We start from the raw sequence: 26047 nt of genomic DNA on the forward strand, positions 1-26047 counted from the left end.
AATCTCGTGTGATCCTCCTTAAGTTGCCTCCTCCGCTCCTGTGCTTCATTGTATCCGACTGAGACTAATATTGAATCGGCAAAATAAAGTCTTAGTGTGTGTTGCCCACTAATCCAGGCACAAATCTTATTTAGACGTTGAAAAGACTCTGGACTAAGCCTTTAAATGCGTTATCGGACCAGCGGTTGCATACGTAAAGCTTTCTGCAAATAGTCGCCCCTCAGAGGCAATAATTACAGCACTTTCTAACCGTTGCCCAATGAATTTCTAACTAGATGACGCTGAAGAGGGTTTCTCACAACGTTTGCAAGAGATGGGCCACTTAACTGGAGTAGTCGAGAATGCCATTTAAGAGGCTTATGAGTTGTGTCGATGGGAGAGAGAGAGAAAACAATAGCGATGGAAAGGAAACCGAGCAATGACCCAAGAAGAGATTTCTCAGGGTTGATATTTGATGGTAGTGAGCTCTTTTCGGTTGGTTGATTTTGTTTCTCCCATCTCTCCCATCATGCATCTTATCAAAGCATTTATTAAACTGTTTAGTGTTCAAATATATTGACCAAATGTGGAACAGTTTGTGGGATTATCAATGGATCTCACCAGGCAAGACCACGTGCCTAACTCATCGAAGCATGCATAATGAGCCCCCCCCCCCCAAACCTCGCATGATGACTTTATTTATATATTCCAGTACTTTAACTTCCTTAATTGGAGCCAAAACCCCAACAAACTGTTAATTCCTTGTGAGCAAAAATATATGATTTTAAAAGTGCCACTTCCCTAAATCACCAAAACTGTCGTTCTGGTAATGTAGCTGCACGCTTTTGCAAGGAAATGTTGCTCAGCTGTCGGCTCAGTCGGCGTGAGTTATCTAAATCACCAACAGAAGCAAAGTGCCACAGCAGGAAAAAGCAGTTTTCAGAGGCTTGAATACCGGATTTGTGGCTTTTGCCTGTCTTGTAACGCCACGGAGAGAACCATAGACTCCAACGCTTAAAATGCGAAGGGAAAGACGGCCTGAAAATGCAGCAAGTGAGAAAGTGCTGGGAAGACTGAGCAGCAGAAAGGAGGTCACAACTGACCAATGGGACGGTCTTTTGTTCTTAAACGTCTACAACATCTTAACAGCGTGAATTACTGTACGGACTGAAGTGACTCGTGGTGCCACGGTTAATTTATAACTGCGTATCTCTATGCCTCGATGTAGTTTTTTTTTTTTTTGTTTATTCTAACATAAAAACCCAGGCCGAAGCTGACAATTAGAGCAGAACAAAGTAGGAACCTGCAGCAAAACGGCCCGCTGCTGCTAGTTTATCACTAAAAAAGTATAATCCAAGATGACCAGAGAGACTGAAAATGCTGCTGCTGCTGTTTATACAGTGAATATATATAAATAAATGTTTTATATCTCCCAGATCCATGTCTGCTTTATAACGCCAACTATTTTAGTGCAGAATGATCCTTAGTTTCAAAGTAGAGACAATTTGTTTGAAGTAACATCAAATTGAGAGACAAACAGAAGCAACACGGTGGTGCACTAAAGATAAGCAATCAATAAAATAACTATAAAGTATATAAACACCTTTACTGTTAGTGTTTTTGCCAAACAGTATTTGATTGATAGATTAATTATTAATGTACAGGTAGGAAACCTCCCTGTAGAGTTGACCAGATGACATTAAATGTCAGAATGAGACCAGAAGAAGGATCACGGAGCTAAAAGAACCCTTATTACAGAAAAAGAGAATATTTTGTCAGGACTATTATTCCCATTGTGATGCACGGCAGAGATGATGTCATGCTGTGGAGCACTCATAGGGGCAGCCAATATATATATATATATATATATATATATATATATATATATATATATATATATATATATATATATGAACGCTGAAGTCTCAGTCTTGTCGTATTTCTGGTATTCCCTGCGTGTTTCTTCCTTAACTGGCAAAAGGCATGTACAGTGAAAATACAAACTGAGCTCTAAATAACTTGAGCTCAATCAGTGACCAACACAGAGAGTTTGAGATGATTACTTGTTGAGAAAGTTGAGACTTTTCTGAAACGGCCCCATTCTTCAGCGTTTCTTCTCTGAGGGCCTCTTTCAGCTGTTGGATCCTGGTTACTCTCTCCTGGACCTTCTCCGGACTGCCTCTGCCTTCTGCAAATACCAGACGCGCACAGAGTACACAGTCATTGTCCTTATAATAATAATAATGTAACACTTTCAATTTCAGCCGGTTACCTCTGATGTGGTCCTCCATTTCTTGTCTCAGCTTTTCCTGTAGATATTTAGCTGTTTCGCTCCTTTCTTTACGATCAGCGAGACAATCTACAGAAAACTGCTGGCTGCCGACTGATGATTCCTGTCAAATTAAACAATATGACCCTTCATTGAGGGCAAATATGCAGTGGTTTGATGATTCATCTACATTGTACCAAATCAAACCTTAATTTTGACTTTCATCTTCTCTGACTCCTCCCTCCTCTTCTCCCATGACTGGTTTTTCACGGCCTATTTTGGAGACGGCAGGATGGGCGTTTATCGCAGTGAATCGCATCCGTGGGAGCTGTAGTTTTCATCCAGCTGTGCTATCTACCTTCAGATGCTGCGTCAGCTGAGCTAACTTGTAAATGCTGTGAAGCTCACTCTCCCCTTTAAGCATCACATCTTGTAGCTCCATGATGCTTTCACGAAGCTCTCGCTCAGCCGTCCTCGGATTCCACTGAACAGAAGTGGGCTTGGTGACTAATCCTCTCGCTTTCTGAGCCAAATGTAAAGCAGATTGAGTTTCATCACCCAGGAAACCTGAGGAGACGTAACGCCCAGAGTCAGATCGAAGTCACCGACCCCTCCCTGATGTTCGTTGCTCTTGTTTTTACCTTGAGGGTTGATGCAGTAGATGAGGAATGTCCTGTTGTTTCCTGTGAGTGCCTCTTTAAGCAGAGCATGAAGGAGGCTGTCGCTGACTGCAGTGGAAGGATTTAGGGTTTGGTCAAGGACCTTCAACAGTGGGGTGACCCTGAAAAAAACAACCTGCTTATGTTAGTAAGACCGATGTGGAATTAAGGAACAGCAAATAGAAAAGGTTTGTTACGGACCTGGAATAATAGCGCCTTCACACGTTACCCTGCTGATGCTGTTACAGATCATATGTGAAAAGATTCCTGCCGCATCATCTACTTATATTTTTCCACCTGTATTTGTTACCTTTGTGTTTTCTCTGTTTTTTTTAGAAAGTACTCCTGGTTCGTGTTTCTTGTGTTGAGCTGTGTTTCTCTCCTAGACCGAATCCTTCATGTAACTTTTTCCACCGTGCATTTTATGTACTTCTTGTCTTTACATCCCCATTAAATGCTCCTGGCTTTGTCTTTCAGTGTTTGTTTCCCATTTTCTTCCATATAAACTACCTTTGGGTAACGCCATACCTCTTTCCTAGATGGTTCCATTGACTGAGCTATTGCTACTAGTAACTCTGTGTGATCACTTTTTCTTTTACTTAGATCATATGTTTGTGTTTAGTAGGAGTGTAATGGTACCCAAAAATCACGATTCGGTATCTTTTCGATTTAAATTTTTTGACTTTGGTCAGCAGTAAACAAATAATTTTCTATTCTATTACTGGAATTAATTAGATTTTATGTTGTAAAACTAAAAAGGGTGAACAGATTGGAGATATGGTTGGATTATTTCCAAGTAATAAACTAGTATAAGCAGGCAGAGCCAATTCCTGGATTTCAGTTTTATTTATATACACAAGGCACTTGTCATACCAAGGTACTTTACAAAGTAAATTAAAAAAAAAATCATCCACAGGGTTTCCAAGGAAATGTGGATTGCTTCAAGTCATCGACAGGCAGACTTTACTCCTGAAAGAGCGTAGAGCCACAGTGGACAGTCGTATGCATTGTCAATGGCTTGACAGCAATCCCTCATACTGAGCATGGATGAAGCGACAGTGGAGAGGAAAACTCCCCTTTAACGGGGAAAAAGCTCCAGCTGAACCAGAACCAGGCTCAGTGTGAACGGTCATCTGCCTCAACCGCCTGGGGATTAGAGAAGACAGAGCAGAGACACAAAAAGGACACATTGTTCCAGGAATCCTTTCTATCTTTTAATGTAATAGCAGATGATCTGCCTTCCCTGGATGATGTCACAGTTAACAGAATGCCAGACCAGGTGTACCTACTATGAAGGGAGAAAAAACAGAGACATAAAGTAACTCAGCAGAGTGAGAGAAATAAATCTGATGTCTTCCTGCAGCCTAAACCTGTAGCAGCATAACTACAGAGATACCTCAGGATAACCTAAGCCACTTTAACTATAAGCTTTGTCAAATAGGAACGTTTTAAGCCTAGTCTTAAGAGTAGACAGGGTGTCCTGTAGTTGTGTATCTGTCTATCCTGGATGGATAGACAGATACACAACTACATAACCGTTTGAAAACGTTCAAAATCTAAACATTGGATTGAATGTTTAGAGTGTGACCATCCATATTTGAGAATAAAATGGGTTTAAACGTTGGGGTAGTTTTGAATAGTTGTACAGCCTAGTGTCCCAGCTGTACCTGAATGTAGCATGAGTTAGGATATTTTCAGTACCAGTACATGCACAATTACACCCTGAGTGTTAGGTCGTCTTTACCTGCTGGTCAAAGGCACTAACAAAACTAATTATTCCATTAACTTATTTTATTCCTGGACCAACATTTCTGTGTTTTTATTTTTATTTCTATGGGTTGACCCATAGAAATAAAATGACTGACCAGTGTAAAGCGCTTTGGGGTCGTCACACTAGTGAAAGCATTACACAAGTACAAGCCATTTTACCATTTTTTCCCCCCCTCGCTCCCTTACTGTCTTCTCAGTGGTGACAGACGGCTGCTCATACTGAGCATTTTCATCACCGTGTTGCTGATTTTAAAAATAAATCTGTGAATGAATTCAAATCCCTTGTTTCAGTAAAGGTATGATTGTCAGAGAGAATGACATATCTGGGAGTCTCTGCAGGAATATGACAGGCCTTATGGGGGAAAAAATGCCAGCAGGCTTTTTTTTTTTCCAAGAAAGCTCACGCTGTTAACACATTGTCTTGATTTATGTCACTAACTTCGTTGTCATTTTGTGTGTAAATAGAAACTGTGCTCTGAGACAGAGGGTGATGATGCACTGAACATGTACAATAAGGATAAAACATCTTGGAGAAATCGTTCAGTAAGACTGAAAGCTGTAGTTTCAGTCAAAAAGGCAATCTGTTAGTAAGAAATTTAAGCATGAAACCACGTAGCCTACATGATTATCAGCACACCATCTTCTATTTTGTTCAAAATTAGTTTAGAATTCATCTTAGAAAAAAAAATCATTAGACATGATTCAATGATAAAAGGTATAGTTTAGTTAAATTAGTTGTATAATAGAGAGCTTAAAATGTCATTTGAGGAATGATGCCATCCACAGCTGCCGCCTTCTGCTCTTTGACCCCCTTCTTAGCTACTGGACTCATTTGTTGCAACCTTGTTTAGTGTCGGTTAATGGACTACAAAAATTAGGAATATTCTTTACTCCTGTCTTATTGTCAGTTTGAATATTTTTGTTTATTTGGTGGTTTGAATCCGTCACCCTGATAAATAAACGCAGACCAAACAGCATATTTATGGTGATAAAGGGCAATAAGGTAAAAATGCTCATTTATTCCTGTTATTGTCAGCTTTATTAGTGGTTTGACGTGATAGGCCCAAATAGAGACAGTCGCCTATGTTTGTATCATGACTGCTGTGGTCATTTTTGTATTTCTGTCAACGGCATTTGTTCTTTTCTGGGGACATTTTGATCATAACTAACGGCCCCTTAAAGCATTTTAAATTCTGTATTACACTTTAAATATAATTAAGATCATATGTATTTTAATTAATTTCAGTCACAAGCGATTTGAAGACGTCCTCCTTCTCAATACTGCTAGATCTGAACACAATCTTGAATGACTGCTGGTCTTGATTGCTACAAACCAAGCCGAATATGATCGTGTCACGCGTGTTCTGGACAGCTGATTACAGATCGGTGGCCATCGGTAGGTAAATATTTGTTCAGCCACTCAGACTCGTGTAACTGATACGTTCGGGCTCCGTGTCACCGACCCTCTGAGGTCAGTCCTGCTGGCTCCTCCGGCGAGGCTGAACAGCTGCAGTTTACTGCGACAGACATCCGACTCCACCTGCTCCGGATGGAGTTTCCACTCAGCTGTCACTGAGAAGAGGAAGCTGCATCTGAGGAAAACGTGCAACATCGACAACAAACATGATTAGTCTCTCTAAGACTGTTTTACAGTTCAATAACTATTAAATATATTGATTATAATTTTTCATTAATGCCTTTTAGAGGGCACTGATGAAATAGCCCACCGGGGGGGTCTTTGACTTACCGGCTGGAGACACTTCCTGCGCTGGCTTTCATTTTCTCCCTGCAGGTTTTATAGCAATCCCAAGCTTCCTCTGCTGAACATACACACACCTCACATAAACCTTCTACAACACTGAGAGAGAAAAAAAAGACAGATATTTGGTTTACGTTTCAGTCACATATGTATTAACTTGAGGCATTAGTTGTGTTTTGCTGTTTTTATTGGGTTTTTTTTTTTCTTTACACTATTTTAAATACCTGGGCTTTACATATTTTGTACATATGAGTTTTTGGGAAGCACTTCTCTATTTTTTTTTTTTGTTTTATTTATTGACTTTACCTTGTTTAAAATAATTTGAGGGAATCTATATGTGCTTTTGCACAAAGTTAAACTTAAATTGACTTAATGCCTGGTACAGACCAGATCATCAGTATGTCATCAGAATGTTAAAACCTGTGACAGGATGGTTTTTCTTTTTATCATTAGTGAATCTTAGAATATAGAGTACAGTTAAAATAATAATTAAGAAGCCACTAATTTGATTCATTCTTTTTCATCAGGCAAGCTTTCTTGCAATCTTAAGATGGTCTTGGACAAATTTTTTCTCAAGGCTTTCTAAAGGTCTTTTTTTGCCACCTGGCCATGACTATATTGTGCAGTGTGTTCAAAAAGATGTTCTAGGCTTAGAAAATTATATAATCTGCCTACAGCAGCGATAAAGCATTCCACAGTTTTACTTCTGCAACAACAAAAGCTCCATGACCTCTGAGTTTGCCTTGAGCCTTTCAAACAGGTAAAAGCATCTGGCATTCTGACCCGAGTACAACTTAATACAATTGAGTGTAGCAGTTCAGCCAAGTAAAATCAAGCATAACTATAGAGAGAATGCAAAACGGATAAAATAATCTTCAAAATTATTTGTAAAAGGAATCCAAAATTGGAAAAATGTGCTCTCGCTTGCTTGTACCTGTTCAAAGCCTAGGTAATGGCAACAATAGTAAATGAGAGCAATCAAAGCGAGAGGCTGTTAAAGGAAAAGTCCGGTCAAAATCAGAATTCAAACTGCTGAAAGTACTTTAAATATATAATTATTACATACTGTTCAATAAATAAGTTTTTTATTTCGGCATGAAAACGGGTATTCGTTTACACATTTGTTCACACATTGTGTAAACATCAGGGTGTCATGATTAGTGATTTAGCCATTTTTTTGGCCAGTTTAACATTATATGGCACCAGGATGTTTTCATTTCAATTTTGAAGTGCACGAAAATAAAAAATGAAAATATTTTTTGTACAAGCATGTTTTTAATTGTGTCATTTATGCCAAAATTGCATATTAAAATGGCCAAATAGGCTTTTACACTTTCAGAAAAAAAAATTTAAATGAGCGATTAATTTGGGATTAATCTCGAGTAAACTTTTGAAATTATGCGATTGACTTTATTACCCTAATAATAATTAAAATGTAGGCCCTACACCTTTAAGCCTACAACCTAATTAAATGATCTTATTTGTATAACTTTTGTTTTCATTTGTTAACTGTTATAAGATGGTCCAACTGATTTAATTCTCTTCTGGTCTTTCAGGCAGGGCCTCGCCCTCATGATGATGCTGATTAGGACAAGAGCAATAAATCAGTCGAGGATCCACCAGCCAAACAAAACCAGCTTTTGGTCTTGTCTTGGTATTTGTGTGGAAGCTGCAACTTGATGACTGTAGATCAATTGTGTTGCTGTCGTGAAATAGACCAGATTATGGAAAAAACTGATGAGTATTCACGTCATACCATCTTGTGTAGTTCTTGCCATTAGGAAAAAAATATCCTAGTGATGGAGTTTATCTTGGGTTTGGTTTAAAGAAGCTGACAATGATGGCTAGTTTTTTTTTTTTTTTTTTTTGTATGTTGAACTAATAAAAGATACATGTAAAATGTATATAATGTGTAAGTTTTTAATCTTAGCATGGTGAAAAATTTGCAAATTATAACCCTAAAGTGAAAAATGCCCCATGTCATATTTTGAATTAGTCTGCAAATGTATAGTCAATTTCAGGATGAAGCTTGTAATCCAAAGTCCTCACCAAAACATGTATTATTTGTTACCGCGCAGATACTAATTTTCACTATAACTAGAAAACTGCTCCGTATTATATATGCAACCACAAATTATATACCCTGATATGTACTTAGCTTACGAAACAAACAGAAATATATAATACAAGGTTTAAAAATAGGAACACCCACAAAAATTTAGTCTTCACTTTTAATTTTTTTTGGTCCAGGTGGATCCATAACACATAAATAAGGCCTATAAAAAGGTTTAGCTGTTTTTACTTATCTGAAAAAAAATAATCTGAACCTATTTATCTATTCAGATAAACTTAGTTTTTTCCCCCCGTGCTTTTTAATGATTGACTTTCAAACAGAGGACACATGCCCAAAAGTATAGGTACATTTCAAAAGACAGAAAAGGTAACTGGAAGAAAAGGTTATCAATGGAAAAATTAGGAAGATTTATTTTACTCAACGTGCAATCACTGTCTTAATAGTCCTTGATAAATCTAATGTTCTGGCTCTTCAAGAGTTCATTTGTTGGGGGCCTTGCAACTGACATGAGTCCAGTAGTGTCAAGGGCTGGAGATTCACACATGTGAGCTCTTTCTTGATTTAACGGCAGTGAGAGGTGGACGTGAGAGGCATCGTCTCTGGTGTTTCTCGGCTGTAACAGTGGTCACGTGTGATTTCATGTCGACTGACTGTTCCTGTCCACACTGGCCACCCATCATAAGAGGACAGTAGCTGACACTGTACACCTGTGTCACATGTCTCTATTTTATCAAACTGTGTTGCTGAATCACAGAAACTCCGTTTTTTCCTTTTTGGTGGTTTTTTGGTGGACACTGGGCCGCTCCTTTCTTGAACAGAAACACTTTTCCTGTCGCCATTAGCACCTGTACATCCAAGAGCTTCAGCTACCTTAAACAAACAGACACATGTAAGTATTAATTTCTAAAAAGAACATGTTTGATATAAGCCATATCCATAACATATTTTTTTAATCAAAATTTTAAACATATTTTTAGGATTGTGGATCAAAATCAAGTGACATGGAATTGGTGTTATTAACACAATGCTGAAATAACAAGAAAAACTTGTGACTGCCTAGAATAGCTTGAATAACAAAACTAGATAATTACCATGAGACGACGTTCGCGTAAGAGGCTACGATTGATTGACAAAGTTCTTTTCTTTCTTTCTTTTGTAAAACAGAACACTGTGGGGACGGCAGTGGGTGTGAGTCTCCGTTTATTTGCCAGTCGTCTTTCCTCTCCATAGATTTCAGCTACAACATGAAAGTAAAAAAAAAAAGTTAGGCCTACAGTTCAGATTCGTGTACAATATCAATTCACACACATTTTATTAAAATAACACTTAAATTGCCTTGAAATCATACATGAAACTGCCTTGCATGATCAATTGGCTATCATTAAGTTACAGCGGAGAATGTCAACAATAACTGCATTACGGTCAAAGGGCATAATTTGTTTTAATAATATCATATGGCTAGGGCTATATATGTGACAGTATCTCCATGGCGTGACAGAGAGAGGCAATTCTGTACACATGTAAGACCCTTGAGTTGGAACTTTTATGCGTGTGAAAAAATTAAAACCTTCTGGAAAAAAAAGGCTTGTGCCCATGCCATATAATTCACTATCTATTTTAGTGGTAGATTATGATCTTAAATAACAGAAAATATGATTTTTCACAAGTTTCCCTAAGCCCAAAAACAAGGCCAGCCACAGACCGAGGCAAGCCGGCCATGATGTTTTCGTTTACAACGCACTTGGTCGGACTATCGATTAGTCGCAAATTCTACAGATTTGGTACATCTATCAGTGAAACCATTTGAAAAACAACATAGTTTTGAAGATGAAAAGGGCCTTTACTGCAATACTGTCGTTGATTTTGTTGTTAACACTGGTACTGCTTGATTTTGTGTATCTTTTTTTGCCTTCTATAATATGAATTATGTGTGAACAAATACCTGTTTTCATGCCGAAATATAGTTTTTTTTCCCCCCCCTCTTAAACAAAGATAGATATGGTACTAAGCATTTACATCTAAAGTAATACTAATTTTACATTTTAGAGACAAGTGTGGTTTATGTGTTGGGTTCTGCAATGTTATCAGGGAGTAAAAACTCATCTTTAGAACCAATCTCTGCTCAAAATGGTGATTTGCCTAATCTACTTTCAGCAGTTATTGCAGCCGTAAACTGCAGAAAATACGAGCAGAGCTGCTCCTTCTGCTTTTACTCACTCAGCTCCTATGTCAGGATGAGCTCTAGTGCGTTACGAGGCGGAGGGATATTTCAGCTGGTCACGCTGAGTGTCTGTAGTGCGGCAGCGTCACGTAGTTTAGAGCCGAAACAATCGACTTCACTTCCAGAAACAAGCCCAAAAAAACTGCAACCCGCAACTCACGAAATTTACAAGCGACTTTAGAAAAAAGAAGCTCAAAGACTCATAAAATAAGTGGGCTTAGCAACAGTGAGCACGGGTCTGTTATGCTAGTCTCTAGCAATTTTGGAACAACGGAAGCCGCCGAGGAAAAAAAAAAACAGTCCAGAGGAATTTTTTGGGGGGGCGGGGGAGGGGGGGGGCATTAATGCAGTTAACGCGCGTAAAAAAAATAATAATAAAAACGCCGTTAAAACTGACAGTCCTACTTCTAACAGATATTGTTTTGGTCTGCATATAGTGCTCAACAAAAAAACACCTCGTGGTGAATTTTTGCTTATGGAGATCCGCCAGAGCTGCAGCGGACAGCAGAGGCTCTGTTCCCCTCGCTTCTGAAGCCCTGACTTAGGCGGATGCACGGGGGAAAAAAAACATGGCAAGACAGCTGTAGTGGTCTGCACATCAGGCTAAAGGCTAATCCACACAGACCAGCTCTGCCCAGACAATCGACAAAGCTATAAGGCACATTACATATTATTTCCAAGTGTGTCGTATCACTCCGCCCCTCTGGTCGGGTAACCAAATGTCCCCGCAAATTCTCCATTATTAAAAAAAGAAAAACCTACCCAAAATCCTCGCTCTTACGTCATCTTCAAAACATTCTTCCTCGAAATGCTGGCTACAGATGACATGTTTTCTTTCTGGCCAGAAGTTTGATGGTAAATCCTTCCTCTTCAGGTTGGCAATCCAACGACGAACCCGTGGTGGATCGTGAGTCGGAAAGGTGAAATAATTTATGCTTTTTTCACTTTTACCTGTCGTGTTGGAACATCCAACGGCCATACAAGTGGGCATTATCGCTTTAACAATAATTAAATCCTCTGGAAATCCGAAATAACTGTGTACAACAGCTCCAACTGAATTAGGTTGTGAAGCTCAGTGCCTCACCGCACAGAGACGTCACAGGATGTGAGGTCGTCGTCGTCGTCGTCTTTTTCGTCGTCTCCTTCTTCTTCTTCTTCTTCTTCTTCTTTTTCGTCGTCTTCTTCTTCTTCTTCTTCTTCTCTTTTTTTTAAAATGGCGGTGGCAAACAATTTATAGGCGCATTACCGCCACCTTTCAGACTGGAGTATGGATCAGACAATCTGTTATATTCTCCCCAAAATACCCGTTCTTATTAGAAAACTAAAAATACTCCCAAAAACTACATCCCCAGATGATCTCTGAAACAATTCCCTCATATTTAGTTTAGATTTATTCCTGCCTAACTCTTTACGCAACATCTCTCTTTCCTGAGCATATTTATTACATTATAAAAAAAAAATATGTTGTGCTGTTTCTAATTTCCCACAACAATTACAACACCCTGTATTATGCTTATTAATTATTTTAAGAGTATTATTTAATCCTGTATGTCCGAATATTATTCTAGTTATAATATCTTCTTTTTTAATTCTATCACAATTCCCCAACCTTTTTTTAATACTATAATAAAACCTAGCATTCCCTTCTTTAGCCCACTGTTCTTGCCATTTCTTCTTGAAATACATTTTAATAATATTCTTTATCTCATTTTAACTTGTTTTAATATTGAAATAAACAATATCCTTTTTTACAGCACTCTTAGCAAAACTATCAGCCAACTCATTCCCTATAACACCAATGTGAGCAGGAATCCAAATTAATTTAACATGAGAACCACCATTTCTAATCCTAAAAATTGAGTGAAAAACATCCAATATAATATCTTGCCTTGATTCTGAATTAAACTCTAGAAGATGTGATGTCAGGCGGTAATGACCCCAGACTCATTATTATTATTCTTTGTGATTTTTACTGCCGGGTGACATTTAACGTTAAGATGTATTATCGCCATCTACTATGCTGGAGTGTGGACCAGAGTATCTCCCTTTAATCTAAATTCTTATATATAATCCTGTTTCCTTCAAAAAAATAACAACTGCTCTATTTATTTTATGCTTAATTAATATCTTATTAAGTTTTAACGTCTCTATATCATATTTCTTAATTACTTGTTTTAGCTTCTCTCTACTTACTGCATATTTTTCACAATGAATAATTACATGTTCTACTGTTTCCATATCCATACCACACTCACAACTACCTGTTGGAAGTTTACCTATCAGATGTAAAGTTTTATTTAATCCAGTACGTCCGAGCTGCAATCATGTCATTACTACTTGTTCTTTTCAATTTTCTTCTATTATTTCCATATTCCCTACTTTCTTTTGTATTTGAAATAAATGACAACCTTTAGTTCGTTCCTCCCACAATTGTTGCCATTCAGATTTAATTTTGCTCTTAATAATTGATTATATCTCAGATTTACAATACGCTATTTCCATAATTCTACTTTGTTTGTCACCTTAGCTAAATAATCTGCCATATCATTCCATTCTATATCTTTATGAGCAGGTATCCACATAAACCTAATCTTTGTTTCAGTTTGTGTCATTCTAAATAAAACTTCATAAATTTCATAAACCAACTCCATACGACTTTCAGATGAGACATTTAAAATAGACATTAGTGATGATAATGAATCTGAACATATAAGAACTTTTTAAATATTAGTTTGCTCTACCCACTGTAAGGCCCTGAGTATCGCTAACATTTCCACTGTATACACAGCTAAATGGTCAGATGTTCTTTGTTTCATAAATACACCTAGTTCAGGAATAGCATAAACAAATCCTGTTTTATTTGAAACTAAATTTTTTGAGCCATCTGTATATGTAATTGTAAAGGATTTATACATATTCACTACACTATTCTGTCATTTACAAAATCACCCAGACTCAGTGATCGAGACGACAATTTATGCTTTTATTTTTTTACTGATTAACGCCATATTCATTAAATCACCACTAACGTATTATTTTTAGGTATAGATAATGATCCACTGATTTTTCCTTGTTGGCCGGACTTTTCCTTTAGCGCATACCTGATGTTCTCAAGGTTGACTTTATGTGTAGTGTACTGTTCTGTAAACCAGTTCAACTGGAAAAAAAGCAATTTTTTCTCCTTTTGTATTTACACAAGGATTAGATTTTGGGTGAGAGTCAATTTTCACACCTAAATATGAAGGAAAAAAGGACTTTCTCATATGGGTACAGGAAGGCAAGAGGGAAAAAGGTGATCCTGCTGGTGTTGTTGGGTCCAAACAGCATGACTTCCTTCTCATTCTCTCTAAAATTCATAACGTCTTGTGCCATCCATCTCCTGATGTCCACAAGGTACTCCAGGGCAGAACACATGCTGTGTCCTTCAGTGGTGGAATAAACATGACAGCAAACTACATAAACATGAAAGAAAAGGCTATTTCTGAAAAAGAGTGCCCACGTCGCAGCAGGTACGATGAAAAAAAGAAAAAGGTCTAAAAACGATTCCCTGTGGGACTCCCCATGGGAGGTCAGCAGAAATGGAGATAAAATCATTGATGCAGACACAAAATATTCTATCCCAGAGACAACATCTATCCATCCAAGCTCTTGTAAGTAAGAAAGTTTAGCTACTGGGAGGCAAACTATGAAACTATGCTTACACATTTAAATTAGTATGGTACACAGGTACATAAGTGTAACATACCTCCCAAGGACGGGATGTGCTACAAGCTGTAAAGTGTCTTTGTTGAGGCTGACGACATCCACTGCACTCCCATCTGGGTAAAACTGCCAAAGAAAAGCAATTTTCTAAGTCATGTTAACTCTAAGCTGCTTTGGGGATACGCTTTTTCAGCAGCAGGACAAACCTGGAGAAACGACACAGAGAGGAAGGACTCTGCCCTTTGTTGTCTGGCCGTGCAACTAAACACATTTGTCAAGACCTGAAACAAGGTCGGAGTTTCAGAATACGGTAAGGACAAAAACATGACATCTGCTGATGTATAGATTAAATATTATTCTCCACCTGACCAATGACACCTTTGTCCATCAGGGCTCCGACCGTCTCTGTGGGCGCTCCACACATCAGCAGCACGACGTTATAGCCGCTCGATATGAGCTCGGTCAGAGGCTGCAGGAGCTCAGAGTGAAGACTCTGCATGTTCAGGTCCAGATTGTTAGTTTTTAGTGGCAACGAGAGAGTAAAGAGGCCTAAATTGATTGGTGTAAAAGACAAAATAGGTGCATCAGAGCGTGGAAACGGTTTTACCTCCGTAGTGTCAGCTGTTACAACCTGATCAAATGTGAAGGACTTTGGCTCCTAAAACACACACGTTTGATCAGCGGCACTTTCTAGAAAACATTTTTTTTTTTTAAACTGGATCCTGACGCAGGAATGAGTTTACCTCATTTCCTGCAGGTTTGTAGTTAATTTCACATCCTTCAACAGCAAAATCTCCACCGTCTGCATCTTCTGTGAAGCCAAGAGAACAAACCTTTAACTCGGCACTCAAACACAAAGCAGTTCACAGATCTCTGTACTTTATTCACCTGGGCTTGCAGTGAGCACAACCCCCACTCTCACCGTCTCAGCCCCCCCACACATCTATCAGAGGATGGAGATCAGTAACCACTGTTATCAGAAACTCAACAAGACAAGTTTTTGCTCATTTAAAATATCTCCACCATCACAGATATAAAAGCTGCTATAGAAGGACCGTATTAAATATAGACTTACAGGTTTGATTGCTGTGGCCATCCGGAGCGTGTGGCTCTGCACGGCCGCTTTCTGACCTGGATTTTATTACAGCCGGGTGAATTATTAATGAGGCCCAATCTACTTTCGCTGGTTTAAATTATGAGGCTGCAGTTTCAAAGATGGATTTTTTTTTTTTTTTAAAAGGTCACTTCTGAGCTTTGTGATGGGCAGGCACCAGTGGTTTTAAAAATGTATAAAAAACTATTTAAAATATTTAATTTCTGGAAAAGAGAGTTAAGCCCAAAATTATTTATGCCCCGGGAAGATTTAGGTGTGAGGTAATCTTAATTCTACCAACATGTTTCTTGTGGCTCTGTGATGGATTGTCCAGGATGAACCCAACCTTGATTTAAAGGCGCTTAGGGTTTCAGCTTTTTTATTGTGATAGGCACCAGCCAAGCAGGTATAGAAAATGGTTGGATGGACATAGAACTAGGTGATATGGCTCAAAAATAAGATCTCTGATTTTATTATACCAAATCCGATTAACCAATTTATTTTCCTCCTTTTTCTTTAGAAAAAAATTCAATAGATTAATTTCAAAACAAGCTTTTATGTGAAGCATTTCGTCTGGGAGTTGACCTGAATTCAAAGTGCAACTAAATACAAGCTGTGAAACATGCTGGTAAAACAAGTTGTAAAACAATGAAAACAATGAAAATATAACAAAATGTTTGCTGCTAGTGGTATCACACAATGAACTGAGAATAAGCTTCACTTCAAACTAACTTGAGAAAATTAGTAAATTAAAGTGCCTCGTATTATGGTTAAAAACAGTTTCCTCTTTACAACATTTTGACAATATATATGTTCCTAAACATATATTCAGCGTTGCATGCTGCTCTCTTCATGGAAACAACAATGAGTGCAGTGGCAAAATAAAATCCAGATTTTCCAAAAATGAAATCTTAAAAAAATTGTAAAATCGAATTAATCGATTAAATCGATTTATCGACCAGCCTTAGATGTTTCTTCTGATATTTATATTTTGGATTAAGGTTACGGCATGAAGGAGGCCTTACGAATCTCAAAATATAACAACACCAAAGATAAATCATGAAAATAATCAGACGGGAAAAAGGCTGGTTTAGCAATTATAAGAATGGTTTGATAGCTGTAATCCCAATGACGTTATTTTCATTGATCGTTGAGAAGGGGACCTATCCAGGGTGTAGAAGGTTCCCGCCTCTGACCCAATGACCGCTGAACATAGGAACCACCAACACTTCACGAATAAATGAAGGATGGCTGGACAGATGGATGGTGGTGTGTATGGCCAAACATGTTTATAAGCATGCCTAATGAGATGATGGACGGTGACCTGGTGTATCTCCTCCCACACCCTGACCAGGGCATCATTGAGCTCCTGGACAGTTTGAGGTGCAGCCTGGTGGCATCAGATGGGTCTAAATATGACATCTCAGAGATGTTCAATTTGATTTAGGTTAGAGTGGAGGCCAGTCGATGGCATCAATTTCTTTATCCTGTTCCTCCTGCTTCATCATCATGCAGCAGTAGGAACCCAGGACTCACTGCACCAGTGAAGGGTCTAACAATGGGTCTGAGGATTTCATCCTGGTACCGTATGGCAGCCAGGGTGCCACCATGGTCTGTGGGTCCGTCCATGAATCTGCCTCTCCAGACCAACACTGACTCACCACCAAACTGATCGCGCTGAACAATGTTGCAGGCAGCATAACATTCACTGCAGCTTCTCCAGACCCTTTAACCACCGATACATCACCTCAGAGTGAACCTGCTCTCATCTGTGAACAGAACAGGGTACCAGCACCAAACCTGCCGATTCTGGCGTCCTGCCAGTCCGGCTCCACAATGCCGAGCGGTGATCACAGGGTCTGCATGAGGACGTTGGGTCCTCAGACCACCCTCATGAAGTCTGTTTCTAACGGTTTGGTCAGAGGCCTGCTGGCGGTCACTTTGTAGGGCTCTGGCAGTAATCATCCTGGTCCTCCTCTGACAATGGAGCGGATCTCCTCCATGTTATCGGGACTCTGCTGGGAGACACAGCAAACCTGGCAGCAGCACGTAGTGATGTGCCATCCTGGTGGAGCTGGACTGCCTGAGCAACCTCTTTAAGGTCCAGGTATCGCCTCATGCTACCAGTAGTGACACTGATCCTGGGCAAATGCAAAACTACTGAAAAGCTGTCAAACAAGTAGTAAAAATATTATATCTGTGTCCTCCACCTACAGAATTATTCCTGTTTTTGGGGTCGTCTCATTGTCGCCCCATTAGTCAACCTGTTGTTAACTTGATTAATGCTGAAACAACCGACATTGATTAATAACCCTTCTACTAAACTTACTTGATTACTCTAATTAAAAACTGTTACTTTATTTGTAGCAGTGTATTTTAAATGTATGTCATATTCAAACGTAAATGAAAAAATAAATATATTATGTTTGATACACCTTTCACCGTATTCTATTATATTTAATAGATGTGTCGTCCCCCTCCACCCTCCATTAAGAAACCAACTTCTTGGCTGAATAAAAATCATTTTCAATCTAAATCTGCTGGGTTGTGAATAAATTTGAGCTTAACTGCATCATCTAAGCCAAAGCTGCTTTGCTGATGTGTTACACAGACATTTTCTGGCAAATCTCTCGCAGACGTACCATATGCTCTGTCCACAGACGTGATGGGTCCTCACTAATGAGTGCAGCTCTCAGCGTTGGGAACAACATCCAAGCTGCTCCAGAGTATTTACATCCCTAAATCCCACAAATGTTATTTGTTGTTCCAGCTGAAATTTATTCTTACCCTACCTTAGTTTTGGATGTTCTTACTCCACGTGTGTGCAAATAGTGGGACAGACAACTTTGAGATTTTTAATTATAAATGCTTGTTTTATGTTAAACATGAGCTGCCTGGAGAGTTAAACCGGTGTTGAAGTTGTAAATAATGTAAGAGTGGATGGAATCACTATGAGGACACATGGTCTCCAAATGTGGCAGATTTTTTTTATTATCTTTGTATCTTTCATTAGTATTTAAAACACCTTGTGATCACAACATGGTTTGCAGTTTAGATCCTTGTTCATTTAATGAACGTTTAATAATGACCTTTGACCTGGACTATGAATCAAGGAGAATGTTATATTTTTTATCTTTTATGTAAGAAGAAAAGCATTTGTAAAATTGAATAAGAATCAAGATAATCTGCATGCTTCCAAGTTCTTAAAAACAAAGATGAAACTACTTATTGCAATGTTGTTCAACCAGTGGATTTGGTGGAACAATTCTCTGACAATTTATTGAGGCAGATTTAAATAAATATCCTGAAGTACATTCGGTGTCGATTTAACAGCTAAAAGACATTTAAAAACTGCATGAATTCAAACCAAAAGGTCAGAGCTGACACATCCACAGCTTCTGCTGTCCACATGCTTACATTATCTTGGACAAGATACTGAACCTTGAAAATAGCCTTCATCAGCTCATCGGTGCATCAAGACGACTAAGATTAAAAGCAGCTCAATCCTCCCTTTATATCTGGCAGCACAAAAAAAGGCCGAGCTTCTCTGCTTTTGCACTATAGTTCACTAAAACATCTCAGAATCTCTATTTCAAACTTCCCCCTGTCATTGCAAAACATGTTTAATAGGAGGAACAAAGATTGTGTTTATTTCCCCGTATGCATCTTTGTGCTGACTCTGTGGCTCCTCTCCAGCCCAGGCACCGCTGAAGTATGCCGTGACGACATCGAAAAGTCACAAACTAGTCGTGTTTCGGAGCAAATGCTCAATGTTTCGGTAAAAAGTCGCCACAGTTGAGGATTGCAGGGACTTGTTTGAAGATGAAAGAGGAGGAGAAGGAGGAGAAAGGAGAGGTCAGTCAGTCCTTCCTGAAAAGCATCACTATGAATACAGGATTGTTACTTCTGGTATTTTTAGATCCATTATTCCAAAACCGATTTCTGCGCTGCTTTTAAAGCACGCTTCCACCAGAGTAATGTATGTGTTCGTTCGACAGCCGACCGGTCTTTTTTTTTTTAGCCCAGACCACAGCGGAGGAAGCGACACAGGAAATGGCTTCATTTGCATATTCATAGAAATACTAGATTACGCAAAGCTTTAATCTAAACCCATTTAAAGCAAATTCAAATATGCATATTTAATGAATTCAGGTTCGTTGCGTAATATCAGTAGAACCACTGCAAGTTTCAGCGGAGGAACTGAAAATAGACAACACAGGATCCAGGACTTAGCAATGCCATTGCATCTAATCACTCATATGTTTATTCAGGCCTTATTTCATGAATACCTTTAACAGACGTTTAACCTAAAGACATTGGGACGAATAATGTGATTGTTGTAAAGGAAAATCTTTATTTCCACTTCTTACTATACACTTTAAAAGAAAAGAAAAAAAAACACCTCCTCACATGTCTCCATCGTTTTAAATGGCAAGTTAACCAAAAGTATGAGATCAAAAAAAAAAAAAATTATTCTCAGTTCAACAATCTAAAGTTCACTCAATGTCAGGCAGGTGAAACTGGAACTGCACCACAAATTTATTTTTTGTATTTTGTAATATGGGTGAACCGACCATTTAAAGCTTTCATCAAAAACAAATATACGATGTAACCTCACAAAGGGTTTGTCAAATTATATGTTACATAAATCAAGACCCCTAAGAAATAGTGATTAAAAGCATTAATGTAACAGGCCATACTAATGATTTTAATTCCAAGCAGTCGGCAAAAGGAAAAGCATAAAGTGATTACATGGAAGGGAAGCTCATTGCGACGTTACGCAGCTACGATTCGGATAGCGTCCAACTCTAGATAACCAGTTTCACGAGTCTGCAAAGATAGAGTGGATGAAAGAAACGCTTTGCTTCTGGCTTCGTTTATTTGGCTTTGTCTTCTGAAAGACAAAAAGAGAGACAAAGTTCATCAGAACCAAACATTCCCTCAGATATCAGGGTAACTGGATAAAAATCTTTATCTAAAGGACCCCACCGTCTACGTCGAAGGTCTTCTGCATCAGTCTTGGCATAGCCATCATGCGACGGTATCCTGCACCTAAATTTGTTCACAAGTTAAGAAGGAAAGTGAATTATTTCCACTTGTATAAGGGCTACACAGAAACGTGAGCTTTTATCCGAGTCTGCTACCTCTGTGACAGTCGGGGCGGCCGCGGATTGCGGTGCCCTCGATGGGGGTGCCGTACTCGTCCACGCACCAGCAGAAGCCGGTGGCGTGCCAGCACTGCATGGGCTTGTAGCGGCCCTGCTCATCGCACTGGGGCTTGTATTTGCCAATCTTGGCCTCGGATGCTGCCTCCATCTGGCATTTGGTCTGGATCATAGAGGCTGAAAGTGAAAGATTGTGGTTTTCAAGGTCGTTTGAGTAGATACTTTTTTTTGTGTTCTACTGAAACTGAATGCAAGAAAGCTGCAAGTAACCTGGCTGTGGGGTGGGGCCTGCAGGCTTCTGCTGGGCCATCTGGAAGATCAGCCAATAGCGCATCCAGGACTCGAAGCTCTGCAGAGGGCAACATGTCCGTCAGTCACCAAGACAAGATCATTTAATTGAATTACCCAACAAGGTTTTTGGGTAAGCAAGAAGCCTCACTTTCCACTCGCTTTCATCGATCTGCTGCTTCATGCTCTTCAGGTTGGCCATGAAGGTCTCGTTAAACTGTGGCAGACTGACGTCCTGCTCAAAAAGAGTTAAAGCTTGAGACACAAGCTTATAAAGACACCTAAACAGCAACAGGAACCGCGAGATTCTCAGCGCCACATACCTTCATCAGATCCATCACTTGTTTCTCCAGACTGACAATGGCGGTGTCTTGCAGTTTCTGCCGAGAGAAATGGATGTCCATTTAAAAGGTTTGCGTAGTTCTTGTCCCACCTAACGAGTTCTTCTGAGATGTTAGCGTAAAACTCACAACCAAGGGTGTCTTAGAAGATTTGGAGTCGTCTTCGGTAAAGTCCATCTGCAGAGGCAGGCTGTTCATAGGCATGGCCATCCTTGCTGGGGCAACAACTGAGAAACAGCCAGAACAAAACCATTTCAGTATAAAGTATTATTTTATAGATAAATTATTTAAGTAGAACCTGGCTGACCACATGAAATAGGCTAAAAGACATCAAAATAAGGGGGAAAACCATCATTGCGTTCTGGTCTGAAGAAATTCAAACACAGATCAGAAACAAAGTTGTTTAAATCAGTCTGGAAAGGGTTACAAAGCCATTCTTATTGCTTTGGTATTCCATAGAGAGTGAACCATAGTGAGAGCCATTATCCAGAATGGAGGAAACAAGGAACACCCTTGAACCTTTCCCAGGAGTCGCCAGCCCATCAAACATACATTAAAAGGGCAAAAACTCAAGAAGAACCCAGTAAAACATCTGAATCACTGCAGAGCTCACATGCCTCCATTAAGGCCAGTGTTATTTATCCATCAGTGAGAAAGAGATTGGGCAAAAATGGCATCCTTGGTAGAGTTCAAAGGGAAATACTGCGGCTGACAAAAAAACAAAGGTGGTCTCACATTTAAATTAGAAAAAAAATATTTGTTAAAAAAGACCTTGGTGATCTCCTGCACTTGGGGAATAATATTTTGTTGACTAACAGGAGATGCATGGGCTTTGCTGCAACAGGATGATCCAAATCACACCAGCAAGTCAACGTCTAAATGGATAAAATGAACTGAATGAGGGTTTTGGAGTGGCCTAGTCATCGTGTGGGCCTCAATCTGAATGAGTTGCTGTAGCACGACCTCAAACAGAGCCCTCTAATATGGCTCAATAAAACCAGGTCTGCAAATAAAGGTGGGCCATTATTCCTCCACAGCGATGTAAGAGTTTAACTGTCAGGTTAGACAAATGCTCGACGGCAGCCCAGGATGTTAACCACTTCTTAGATCCAGGTGGTGATTGGTTTTCCAGACCGTTGAATTTTCTCCCAAACAAATGAAATCCTGATTTGAAGATCTCTTTTTTTTTTTTTGGATGTAATCAGGTTATCTTAGTGTGAAATTAATATATGTTCGATGATCTGAAACATTTACGAGTGACAAAAAAAAAAAAAGCTAAAAACTTGTAGGTAAAAATCTTTCAGGTTTTTACCTACAGATGTCTTTATCTGATAAACATAAGGTTATGACTTAAACTACAGACAATTCTATTTAGGGTGCAGTTTTCAAGTCAAATCTTATACATTTCTTGGTTTAATGCATGGGTAGTTCTTCCCCATCATGAGTCATCACATATGTTTTTTTTAAGTGAGACAAAAATAAAACTAAACAAAAAGTCCCTTTTTAAACTATATTCGTTATCAATTGAGCCCTCCAACCGTGGGGATCTGCTACAGACCATTGCTAATGATAAGAAAAACTGATAAAAGTTATTTATTTTTTTTACCCTGGGATGTGCGAGTCATCTGTTTGCCCAACCTCTCAGAGCTCTTCTGCAGTGTGTGGATCTGCTGCTTCTGGTTAAACACCATATATGCGGTGAAGACCTGGCTGGCCAGCAGCAGGCACGCCAGGGTGGTCAGGCCGGCGATCTTCACGGCACGGCTGTTGGAGCCTCTGCAAAAAAAAAATGTAATAAAATAAAATAAATAACAATGAATGGTTCTGAGAAAATATTGATTTCTCAAAGAGGATCAAACCAGGAGGACAGAAGGACAAAATCTCAGGAAACAAACACAAATGACACAGTATTTTAACCACCTACATATTTTTAAAATGACTCAAAGGGATTTCCAAAAGTTTGTTCTGTATTTTTAGGAGATGAGAAGACACTTTGACAAGAGCTTTATTAGAATGTTGGACTATCCATATGCTTAAAAAGGGTCTGTCCCACGGTTTTTTCTTCCTTCGGTGAGGTGACTGTGGGTCAGCCCCGCCATGTTTCCAAAGAACTCTAAAATGTTTGTGATTTGAACATTTTTATCCAATATGTATTATTAAACCAAACACCGTTTAACTTTAACAGAGGAGCATAGAACAATATTTCTAAAACAACAAATACATTTGATAGAATAGACTGTAATCTTTTCAACCAGTGTGAAATATCCTTTGGCTAGAGAGCACACAAAACATTACTTTGTACTTTTTTTTTTTTAAAGTAAAATGCAGTCAGAATTAAACAAACATGATCCAAAAAGTTCTGTTTTAAAACTTTTTATTTTCAGATATGCCTGCAACTTGTTTCCATTTTTGGATTATTATAATATTGTAAATTATATATTATTATAAATGTGTTTATACTCCCTTTTTTTACTCCATTGTAGGCTATTACTTCATTTAAAAATAGTGTCTTCTAATGAAGAACACCTTGTCAAGCTTACTTAATAAATAACTAAACAAACGATAAATATAAAAATCATGACTATTATTATAGTTGCCATTTTTGTAGTATAATGAAACAAAACAAAAACGAAAATGAACAACAGAAAATTTGAAGTTGTGTTTGAGTTCTGTTTCTTTCTCCTTTTTCTTGCTGTAGCCAATAGGATTCCATCATCACTTGTTACTAGGCAGATCTCCTTTTTCCGGTGCAACGCGGAAGTTTATGTAAGTAAACTTACATAGGAAAGGACCAACCTCAGATCTACGAGCGAATTAAAAAATATATATATTCTTAACCATTGTTTCTGACAGTAATTTAATTTTACGTTGTCAAAAAAGCACTATTAATATTAATACAATAAACTGAATCCTGCAACTACAAGTGGCTGCGTCACTAGTTACTAGGTAGACCTCTGATGTGAAGAAGCAATTCTTCACATAGAAGTGATTATTTAGTAAGGATACGTTTTTGGAACTGCTGAAGTGCTGCGAAAGTTGATATAATTTACACATTTGACTGGATATTGCTGTAAACACTCTAACAGGGCTGTATTTTCAATAGAAGAGACCAAAAATATTTTTATTTGGAAAACATACAACATAAAGTTGATTGCTCAGTTAAATTACGGAAGAAACACATTTCTGCTGCATGTAGTCTTCTAAATTAAAGTTAAACCCGCAGTCAGATGTCTTCATTGTGTCTTCCATATGGATCTGTCCAGTTTAGCTAAATATTAAAACATACCCATTTCAAGATAAATCTACATGGACAAGATTTTCTTTCAGAAAACATTTTCTCCTGTACATAAAAATGAATGCATGATCATCTCCTCTCACCCTCTTGGCCCTGCATTGTTGACCAGGACTTCATGGCTGCCTGAAACACTTCCTCTGGCCAGGGGAGCATCTTCTTGATTGTCGGCCATCCTCAATCGGGATATGTCTCAGCTCCGTCAGAGAATCAATCTGAAGAAATATGAAGTCAGTCTAAAGTATAAATTCCCTTCAGAATGAGGAAGGAGGACTAAACAGGTTGCAGAGAAGAGTAGAAAGCACTGCTGTATTAAAAAAAAAGTGGGATGGATGTGTGGGGCGAGCTCTGATTGGTCAGATTCAACATCATCACTTGTTGATAGAGGCAGACAACCATGAGAGGACTGAGGTTTTACTTCACATCTAAAACTCTCTATTACTTCTTATTTAGTGCAGAGACATCAGATTTTGTACCACCTAACTTTATACAATCATGTATTCTAATGCCAGTCCCTTGAATAGTGTAGAAGTTTTTAAAGTGGTGAAGCTTCTGTGCTGCACTTCTCAATAATGTTATCACAATTTATGAAGATTTCAACAGAAAAGGAAGTAGTAAAAGCATGTAGAAATGTCACTATGCCTGTAATTTAGTCACAATAACTGTGGCACCTTGCTTTTAAAACTACCACCAAGTGTTAGAACCAAACACCATGAAGCAAATTAAGGAAACCAAAACACTTTAAGTCCCCAGCCACTCCTGATTTCGTACGTTTCCTCCAAGAAGCCAGAATTTCTAGTAATCTTTGAAAGTTTGGTCGAGTCCATATGAAGCTCCTTCTTTTGACCTCAGCTGCTTTTTCAACAGTTTTATATCCAGTGTCCCATTAATTTCTGACATAAAAAGGATCCAAAAAGTTCCCCTTTCTATTTAGAAATGATGGAATACAGGTGACATTTATCGCTCTGTTAGAAAAATTAAGCTCTTAGGAAAATGTGTTGCGGCTGCACATGAAACTCCTCAGCTTTAGGTAGCAAACAATGCTACCTAAAGCTTTAGAAATGATTAATTCACCAGATCAGTAAATGCTTCTGCTGAGAAATATATATATAAAACACACACCTGCCAGTATGAAAAACATTCCTGATGCATTTCTGCGATATCGTTGTCTAGTGATATTAGTCCTGCAGGGTATTTAGTAGATTATCTCTGTACAGACCACTTAGCAAAAAGAAGAATGTGAAATTTTAAACTGGATCTTCAGGCACAGGATTTTCAGGCCAAAACCCTGTCAGAAAATCTGTTCCAATGTCATTAGTGGAAAAACACCAACGACATCACAATCAGATACAACTAATGTTTTACCACCAATAAGGAGGTTCCCAAAGCAGTGAGATTCTAGACATGTAGTAGTTCGTTTGGTCGTCCACAAACT

The 26047-nt window shown here is 38.6% G+C and overlaps 2 protein-coding genes and 1 long non-coding RNA gene across 4 annotated transcripts in view; all 3 read right to left on the bottom strand.

The window, feature by feature from the left end:
* cd74a (CD74 molecule, major histocompatibility complex, class II invariant chain a) overlaps positions 1-24902 on the bottom strand; it is a 26539-nt gene extending 1637 nt beyond the window's left edge. Inside the window, exons 1-9 of one of the 2 annotated variants that reach the window (XM_012849893.3) lie at positions 24699-24902; positions 22927-23096; positions 21450-21547; positions 21303-21359; positions 21131-21214; positions 20962-21040; positions 20671-20868; positions 20516-20578; positions 19756-20420 (exon numbers count right to left, since the gene is read on the bottom strand). In XM_012849893.3, coding sequence (XP_012705347.2) covers positions 20404-20420; positions 20516-20578; positions 20671-20868; positions 20962-21040; positions 21131-21214; positions 21303-21359; positions 21450-21547; positions 22927-23096; positions 24699-24787 — 855 coding nt within the window. In that variant the 5' untranslated portion in view covers positions 24788-24902 and the 3' untranslated portion in view covers positions 19756-20403. Of the gene's footprint in view, positions 1-19755; positions 20421-20515; positions 20579-20670; positions 20869-20961; positions 21041-21130; positions 21215-21302; positions 21360-21449; positions 21548-22926; positions 23097-24698 lie in introns of those variants that run through there. The other variant, XM_036127175.1, reaches the window with a different exon arrangement.
* LOC118556233 (kinesin-like protein KIF17) lies at positions 1903-15554 on the bottom strand. Its single transcript, XM_036127174.1, has 14 exons — positions 15509-15554; positions 15322-15376; positions 15177-15244; positions 15041-15091; positions 14798-14926; positions 14640-14714; positions 14477-14559; positions 6425-6535; positions 6141-6269; positions 2890-3029; positions 2607-2815; positions 2456-2521; positions 2252-2372; positions 1903-2167 (listed from the first exon to the last, which is right to left on the bottom strand). The coding sequence occupies exons 1-14, from the start codon at positions 15527-15529 to the stop codon at positions 1947-1949; spliced, it is 1479 nt and encodes a 492-aa protein (XP_035983067.1). The 5' UTR covers positions 15530-15554; the 3' UTR covers positions 1903-1946.
* LOC118557322 lies at positions 7720-11850 on the bottom strand. The gene is made up of 3 exons (XR_004927798.1): positions 11494-11850; positions 9602-9747; positions 7720-9380 (listed from the first exon to the last, which is right to left on the bottom strand). It is a non-coding gene; the product is annotated as an uncharacterized LOC118557322 (long non-coding RNA).
* Positions 24903-26047: the final 1145 nt, after the last annotated feature.

The sequence above is a fragment of the Fundulus heteroclitus genome, chromosome 23 (assembly GCF_011125445.2).
Source record: "Fundulus heteroclitus isolate FHET01 chromosome 23, MU-UCD_Fhet_4.1, whole genome shotgun sequence".
Classification (NCBI taxonomy): Eukaryota; Metazoa; Chordata; class Actinopteri; order Cyprinodontiformes; family Fundulidae; genus Fundulus; species Fundulus heteroclitus.